Consider the following 8362-nt stretch of genomic DNA (forward strand, 5'->3'; position numbering starts at 1 on the left):
AACCGCCGTTAATCGGTACCAAACTCTTTACGACCACCCTGGTTACCATCTTTAAAAATTGGTTGTGTACTGATAACTCCCTAATATTACTCCCTAATATTACTCGGTATAAAAAAAAAAAAAAAAGTTTCTAATGGGTGGTGTATGCCAATAAAAACATAAATTCTCATTTTTTTTTTTTTGGCAAAAGAACGAAAACTTTTATAGAAACAAACCAAGATACAAAAGGAATCACACAAAAAGCTCGAAAACAGAAAACAAAACCTAAAAGCCAACTATAACCGAGCCTTTTCGTGGGAAAAACCAACAACAACAACAAAGACTACCGAACCTTAAATTCTCATGGAAATGATATTTATCTGGCAATTAATTTTGATGACATTCTAATTGCAGCTTCCGTACTATGCAGTTCACCATACAGTACGGTTAACGTTGCTCATATATATTTTTCGTTTCATTTGTATTTGTATAGACATCAATTTCTCTTACAAATTACTACTACTACTAAACTTGCAAATAGCAATTAAGATATGGCTGCTGGCAGGATCATCACAAGGATTGCAAGAACCGTCGTTAATCGGTACCAAACCCTTCACGGCCGTCCTGGTTACCATCTCTCGATTTCAAACCCTAGATTTCATTTTCATTCCGTTACCGCTTCATCACATAATAAGGTAATCGATTACCTACTGATTTAATTACTTTATAAGTGTTTTTAAGTTTATATTACTTCTGTATACCAGTTAGGGTTTAGTAAGGGTTTAAGTGAGCATAAATTGTATGCAAGGAACTTATTGTTGATCGTTCTACGTCTTCATTTACGTATGTTTGATTGTATTATGTGTTTTAATAAGCTGCTTATAGGTAATTTGAATAGTAATTTTACATGAAAATTTCAAAGCTTTGTTGACATTTTATCAAACTTATTGCATACTGTTCTATATATGAAGCTAGCTAAAAAGCCCTTTGCGAGTTCATCTTGTAGAGGAAGAAAAGTGTGTTTACAGTAAGCTCCAACGTTGATGATTGTTTTTACTGCACGAAAATCTTGAAAATAAGCTTTCCGCACACCATTTTATATGATATACATTGTAGAATTTAGGCAACAGGTTAGTGTTCATTATATGATTCAGTGCATATCAAATTTTAGAGCCAGTTAGATCTGTATCCAAAATTTCATGCAGTACTTCAGTCTTCAAAGTGTTAATTTCATCTATTTTCAAAAATTAAACTACTAAGTATGTTTAGCTGACTGTGCTTTGCTGTCTAGCAATGAGTCATTCATGATTATGGATTGAATTGCTGCTTTGTTTGGTGGTTTATTGGCACATGTTTTCGGTCAAACTACTTGGTATTGTTGCTTATGGATTGTGTTGTTGCATTTTTGCAGGTAATATCAGGTCAAGTGTTTCTATTACGTAATGCTTCTCTTAGTTCTTCCACCTTCCAGAAATTTGGGTTCTCATCATCTGCATCACGAGAACCGAAAACTTCTGAAAACAAAGGTACAACATCCAATAAGAAAGGTCCCAACGGTTTGATCATCACACTCGCCCTCCTCGCCGCCCTGTGTGGCGCCGTTGGCGCCGTGGGCACCGACCCGCCCTCCAACCACCCTGCTTCATCCCTGCCTTCCTCGCCCTTGTCTCCTTCTTTCTCACGCATACACAAGGACGGATGTAAGTGTTTATTTTGGTTTTGAAATAATGTAAAACGTGAAATGTAGTTTTGAAATGAGTCAATGTATCTATATTGTATTTGATAATGGACTGGTTTTGAAATAATCTAAAACGTGAAATGTGGCGAATGGGTTTGTCAAAAGTAGCTGAATGTGTAATCAGATGCTTTACAATATCCTAAATCCTTGTATAGTTCTATTTATGTAAGAATTAATTTAGCTCTGTAATCCATATTGAATGTATGCAAATATCATAGAAAGTTTTAAAAACTGTATAAAAGGAGTTGGTGGGTTACTTCAATACTGCTTGACTCTTTTGACCCGAACTCGTATTGATCTCGTGACGTGTCTCTTTTCTACCTCTAATCAGTACTTAGTGGATCATATAATTTCGAATCTCTTTCAGGTGAGGAAGAGTTAACTTTGGAGGATCAATTTAGACGTTTGACTCCGACGGCAGAACGTTTGACTCAGATGGGAGAACCTTGGAAGACAGTAGTACCAGAACTTATGAAAGTTAAAGATAACATGATACAGGCATCTGCAGATATGGAGAAAATGGAGGATATCATGAGCAGGACAAGTGCACAGAATTCAAAGAAGATTGCAATACAGGTTCTATATTATATTACATATATTGAGTCGTTAGATAGATTCCATGCTCTTTCATTGATGTTTATGCATTATGCTGCAGATTTTTCCTATGAGCTTACTGGATGTTGCAGATGATGTTGATAGGGCTTCTTTAGTCCTGAAAGAGAGTATTGCAAAGATTGATACATCTAAAGACAGTGCAAGAGATGTTCCAATTTTGAAAACATTACTTGAAGGTGTAGAGATGACTAAAAAATCTTTATCAGAGGTATAACATATTCTTTTATCCCTTAGTTGGCAAAATGAGCAGTTTGGGTAACACAAAAAAAAAAAATGGATAATTTTCTAGGTTGGGACAAACGACTCATCTAATGTTTTGCATGTCAAATTTCAAAATAGTTTTGGAGGATGTTTGGGTTTTATTTAACCTGCATATTTCATAAAATGGGTTGCCTCCTCTACTTCAAGTTAATATGTAAATTGGTATAAAAAAATTCAGTCTTGCCACTTTCTTTAATTACTCCACTCATGATTTGGTTGATGACATTTGTTGCATCCTCAGTTTTTCAAGAAATATGGAGTGGAGAAGTATGACCCTATGAATGAGGAATTTGATCCAAATAGGCATAAAGTAGTATTTCAAGTGCAAGATCCTACCAAGACCCCTAACACTGTTGCAGTTGTGCTCAAGGTAAATGTTGTGAAAGCAGTTATAATAACTTTAAGTCGTGTGTTGTTTTGTTGTATATGTAACTTAAGCCATGTGTTTCTTTTGGTTTTGCAGGTGGGATACACAGTGTATGGTCGAATTCTACGACCTGCTGAAGTTGGTGTGACCAAAAAGGTGGACTAAGATAGCTTTCATGTCGGGTAGATGTATGAGATTTTGAATATTTGTTATGTTAGGATAGGAGTAGTCCTCTTTATCCCAATTCCAACAACCTATGAACAAGTTTTTTAGTTAGTATTTTAACTGAACCCTTCAATTTACTTGCAATTTTTTTTTTTTTAAATTGTAATCAAAGGATCAAGGATGATGACAATGAGGCTGCTGAAACTTACAGGATGGATATGTCATCCAATCTAAATGATAGGGTTTAGAGGTACCATCCACTATGGATGTATGCAATGTCTTAATTGATTTTGGGTGTAACAAGAATTCATCGAATGATGAAATCGTCCAAACAAGAATACAACTAGGCTCGAAACTAGAAAATGAAAGAACTTCTAATCGCTATCTGCAGGCTACAATAGAGCTGAACCGGGCCATAAACGAGCAACAAAGCCGCAAAACTAACTGAAGAATGAAGCTAAACAAAAGAAACATAAAGCATTGCTGCCTAAACTCTAATCTAGCTGGAAATGCAACAAAGCACCACAAAAACACCTAAACAAGGCTACAACAAGCTAAAAAGTAAAAAATAAAAAAAAAACATAAAAACATGACAAGAACAAGCTAAGAACCTTTCGACACTTAGCCACTGGTTTGATCACCTTACCGTTAACCATTTCCTGTTCCATTAGCAAACGTGTAAAATAAAACATTAGACGACCCCTTTTGTTCTATTTGTTATGGTTTATCATCAAAGTCAATTAAACAACCCATGTGTATATTTGAGTTATCTGGATGACTGGATTAGCTTATATGTTTTCAATTCAATCTTCGGTGATGTTGGATAAAAAGTTTTCATGGTTTAGTTTGTAGTTTAGTATATAATTTGAACTTTTGCGCAACCTCAAACTATGTCCGATTACATTGACAACCCTACTGTCTTGTATATTTGAATTGATAGTAATAATGACTCAATACTATGAATAACATAAATCCATATTTGGAGACCCTTTTATATGGGTAGATTTAGAACCTGCCGTCGATTCGTTATTGGCCAATAACGGAACCAACCAATCCAGCTGTCAACTATAAACGATGATGCTCGTGTTGGTGATTTAGATGATGCTTGTGTTGGTGATTTAAGGTTTAATTCTACTCAATTATTTAACATGTCACAAACATATAATAATAGATCGAATTATAGCGGAAGCGTTTATCACCAAGTCGGGTCAAATGCATGGTTAATAATAAATTAATACCAATACGAATAGAACTGTACCTCTTGAAGATCACGAATTGAAGGAGATGAACCTTTTAACATCACAGTTTGATTGAGAGAAACATATAGCAGGACTGCCTGTAAAGTTGATCCACAATACACTCCAAACGACGTCACTTGGATCTAGTCCATAACCAAGTATGATCAAGAGATATAAATAAACCTTTTATTAATATCATTCTTGTAAAAACCAAAACAAAAACAATCCATTTGTTTGTGAACTTGCAGTCGAAGATCAACGAAAACCAAAACAAGCGACTCCTATTTTTTCTCGTTTCTTTTTCAGAACTCACACCAAAGAATAGTTTCTGTTTGCGGCTACTGGATATTTATATCTTTCTCCATCACCTTAAATTATGAAAACACAAGTTGAAAAACCCTTTTACATATTTTATTATGCGGCTCCAATACTATTTTACATACAAGAGGCGGCTAGCAAATATATATATTTGTATTACACCTGTTAACCTAAAATGCACAAGCCGACAAACACTAACTAGTAAGTCCATAACTTAGTTTAATAATTAAACTCTTATCTGTTAGCCCAATAAAATAATCTATATGACATGTATATTAGTAGCATAGATGTATATATGTGCGACTCCGATAATTCACATGAACCATATAATTATTTGTTGTACCTTACAGATTATCCTAAAACATTTAAAACTAACTCTTCAATGCTCCCCGTTAGCATAACAGAGGATGAAGGAACCATCAGAGAACACGCCGTTATCAGACCTAAAACGTTGATGAGCAGTATCTACACACACAGAGAACGATTAATTACAGACATCAATATTTATTGTACTACAACAACAGAGACCTACATATTGCAAACAACTTCAGGGTAACTCCCATCTTTTTTCACAATCTTTATTTAGATAATGATAATGATGATAAGCTTCAGCGTGCGAAACCTCTCTGTGCAGCTTTCACCCAATCGGCCACTTTTTCGGCACCACCTAGATCACGATCTTCATCATGGTCTTCCGAAGCTGTATCCATATCCATGGGGTTGTCGTTTAAGTCTTTGGTCATTGGTGCACTCTTTTCTAATACCTGTTTTATATGCTCAAATATAGGTGTAAGAATATAAAGAGAAACTTCACACAAACACAAAGATGGTACCAAATAACCAATGTAACAAAAGAGAGCTTAACAAAATGTTCAAAATTCCATTCTAACACTTATGAGTTATGGTTACTCTTTGCCGTTTAAGAGGACTTGTTTAGTATGTTTTTTTTTAAAATGATAATAAAGGGGTGTCTGGCTTTACTCTTTTAAGGTGCTTTTTAGCTTATTGCATTTTTTAGAGTTTTAAGGCAAGTTGTCGGCATCACCCAAAGGGTATTAACCACCTTCCACCTTGGCGATCATTTGCCACGCACGCACGACACACACTTTTTTAGATAATACAATAAGCCATTCTTGATTGCCGAACACTTTTGAGCTTATTAGCTTATTATTTGTGGAAAACCCCATTTTTGTGATTGAAGAGAGGTTTTTTGAGCTCATAAGATATAATACTGAAAGATTAAGCCCCCCTTCCATAAGCTAAACCAAATACACCCTAAGTAAGTAGATAAATTGATTTAGAAGGTTGTTTTAAGCATTATAATAAAAATAAATAATCTTTGGGTGACTTCTCAATCTGTTTGACCCATTCCAGTTTACAAAATAAACTGTTGATATCACCCATTTGACCCGTATGGTACAAAAGATGAGTCATTTTGACCCTTGTGGTGTAAAAGATGACCGAGTTTGACCCGTGTGGCATAAAAGATGTCCCAAGTTGACCCGTTTAGTATAAAAGATGACCCAATTTGACCCATGTGGTATAAAAGATGACCCAACTTGACCCGTGTGGTATAAAAGATGACCCCCAATTTGACCCGTGTGACATAAAAGATGTCCCAGTTTGACCCGTTTGGTATAAAAGATGACCCAATTTGACCCTTGTGATATAAAAGATGACCCAATTTGACCCTTGTGGTATAACAGATTACCCAATCTGACCCATTCACTTATTTGGTTGGAATTGCCCCCTTCACGGGATCTACGATGTTACCAGTATGCAGATATGGAGCCACAATGAAACGCAAAAACACTGACAACATCAACCATATGTGCTCCTCTGAAATAGAAACAAACTTAACAAAAAAAAAAAAGTTGACTTAGCAGCATCACCTGAGCTTTTGTTTTGATGACATTATCGTCATTTTCTGAAGTTCTTCTATCAGTAGGTTGGCTTATTTTGCTTGATTCTTTAACATCATTAACATCATCCTTTTCAGCTTCTTTTTTCTTCGCTTCTAGCACAACAATCTGCACAACTACTTCCCAAACTTAACATCCATAATAATTTATAAAAAAGTGTTTTGTCAACCATTAACAAACAACAAACAATTAGGTTAAACGTGCAAAAAGTATCAACTTAACTAAATTTCTTAATTTAGCGTACTCAACCTTTTTCAATCCAATTAAGATTACGTTTTTACCACCAACAAGAGATTTTTGTTACCTTTTGCTGCATGAAACATACAAACAAGTCAAAAGGTAATTAAATTTACCTATTGAAACATCAAGGTACCAAAATAGCTTACTACCTAACATTTGCAAATTGATTAAAAAGTGTTCTTTTTGGTGGTAAAAATAGAAAAAGTTCTTAACTTGATTTCAAGAACAACACTTTGAACACTAAAAATTAAAAGTTTGGTACCCTTTTAAATCATTTACCTTAAATAATAATTTATAGTAACCATACCTAAGTTTGAAAGCATACCAATTATTCAAGGAAACATGTATTAGGCAAAATTCCCAACTGAATAAACAACCTTTAGATAAATTTATCACTGTATACTCCTTAATTGTAAATATATAAATAAAAATATAATTAAAAAATACTCTGTAATAAATAAAACAAACACTCAATTACTTCACAAAACCCTAATAGCTCAAATTGAGCTACTTACCGGAGCATAGCGTAGCTTCCGTCTAGGTCTCTCTTCCGGCACAGAATCCGAGTCTCCGGCAGGCTTATCGGCGGGAATTGGAGTCCACCGTCGAATCCGTACAGCAGAAACATCGTTATTGTTGTTAGAATTAGAGTTGTGGTGGTTATAAGTTACAGAGGAAGAAGATGATGAAACATGGACCCACTGCTTCTGCCACCTTCTAACCGGTCCAGTGAAAACCGGAGTTGAGCCGTACCGGGAAGATGGTCGGCCGGTTCGCGAGCCTATTCCTTCCATTTTTTAGAGTAGAGATTGCAAGCTATGTTTTGAGTGTCAAGTACAAGAGCTGCTGTTGTCGATTTTTAATAAGGACTAGTGGAGCATGTTTGTGGTTGAAACGACGTCGTTTAAGTATTTCAGGGTTTAGTACTTTAGTTAAGGAACCGCCACGTGTGGGTTACACAGGGTGCAGTTTTGGACCTCTTTAAAAAGGGAAGTGATATGTACACAACAAATTTTTACACATACACAACTAAACATGTTTTACAGTATTGTACAGTACAATACTGTAAAGCATGTTTAGTTGTGTATGTGTAAAAATTGATTGTATACATATCATCACCCCTTTAAAAACCATCTAATTTACCTCTACATACTAAAAAAAAAATAGGCGAGAACTATTGAAATGATCCGTGGAATTACAGGTTTGTTTAAATAAAATATTTAATGATCCGTTTTAGCTATTAAGTGAATGTAAATGTTAAAGTCATTTGTTTTAATGACTTGTGGAACCACGGATTCCGACTAAAAAACTTGTCGTTGTTTTTACAAATATATAGAGACATGTATTTTCGCATACATTTGTAACATAATTAAAAATAATCCATATTTAAATGTTGATAATATAATATAATAATTATAATTATTATAATAAAAATAAATAATAATAATAATAATAACTAGAAAAAAATTCGACCGCGCGTTGCTGCGCTTGTATTCGACGCGCGCTCGAATTTGGATAT

At 34.8% G+C, this 8362-nt stretch overlaps 2 protein-coding genes across 5 annotated transcripts; one reads left to right on the top strand and one right to left on the bottom strand.

Annotated features, from left to right (window-relative positions):
* Positions 1-325: 325 nt before the first annotated feature.
* On the top strand, positions 326-3314 carry LOC139891188 (grpE protein homolog 1, mitochondrial-like). 4 transcript variants are annotated; one of them, XM_071874138.1, is made up of 8 exons: positions 326-420; positions 545-674; positions 1391-1679; positions 2085-2293; positions 2373-2540; positions 2672-2738; positions 2833-2963; positions 3057-3314. In XM_071874138.1, exons 1-8 carry the CDS (start codon positions 404-406, stop codon positions 3123-3125), a joined length of 1080 nt encoding a protein of 359 aa, XP_071730239.1. In that variant the 5' UTR covers positions 326-403; the 3' UTR covers positions 3126-3314. The 4 variants fall into 4 exon arrangements, with proteins under 4 accessions (XP_071730239.1, XP_071730241.1, XP_071730240.1 ...); XM_071874140.1 differs by having other exon boundaries at positions 1391-1505; XM_071874139.1 differs by lacking the exon at positions 2672-2738 and having other exon boundaries at positions 2835-2963.
* Positions 3315-4921: 1607 nt separating this feature from the next.
* On the bottom strand, positions 4922-7708 carry LOC139891190 (uncharacterized). The gene is made up of 3 exons (XM_071874142.1): positions 7359-7708; positions 6574-6711; positions 4922-5445 (listed from the first exon to the last, which is right to left on the bottom strand). The coding sequence occupies exons 1-3, from the start codon at positions 7635-7637 to the stop codon at positions 5290-5292; spliced, it is 573 nt and encodes a 190-aa protein (XP_071730243.1). The 5' UTR covers positions 7638-7708; the 3' UTR covers positions 4922-5289.
* Positions 7709-8362: the final 654 nt, after the last annotated feature.

The sequence above is a fragment of the Rutidosis leptorrhynchoides genome, chromosome 2 (assembly GCF_046630445.1).
Source record: "Rutidosis leptorrhynchoides isolate AG116_Rl617_1_P2 chromosome 2, CSIRO_AGI_Rlap_v1, whole genome shotgun sequence".
Taxonomy (NCBI): Eukaryota; Viridiplantae; Streptophyta; class Magnoliopsida; order Asterales; family Asteraceae; genus Rutidosis; species Rutidosis leptorrhynchoides.

Coding starts and splice junctions, on each gene's coding strand:
- LOC139891188 (XM_071874138.1), top strand. Junction 675..1,390: donor CCGCTTCATCACATAATAAG/GTAATCGATTAC, acceptor GCATTTTTGCAG/GTAATATCAGGTCAAGTGTT. Junction 2,541..2,671: donor CTAAAAAATCTTTATCAGAG/GTATAACATATT, acceptor ATTTCAAAATAG/TTTTGGAGGATGTTTGGGTT.
- LOC139891190 (XM_071874142.1), bottom strand. CDS start 7,637: ATGGAAGGAATAGGCTCGCGAACCGGCCGACCATCTTCCCGGTACGGC. Junction 6,712..7,358: donor GGAAGCTACGCTATGCTCCG/GTAAGTAGCTCA, acceptor GTAGTTGTGCAG/ATTGTTGTGCTAGAAGCGAA. Junction 5,446..6,573: donor TCATCAAAACAAAAGCTCAG/GTGATGCTGCTA, acceptor CATATAAAACAG/GTATTAGAAAAGAGTGCACC.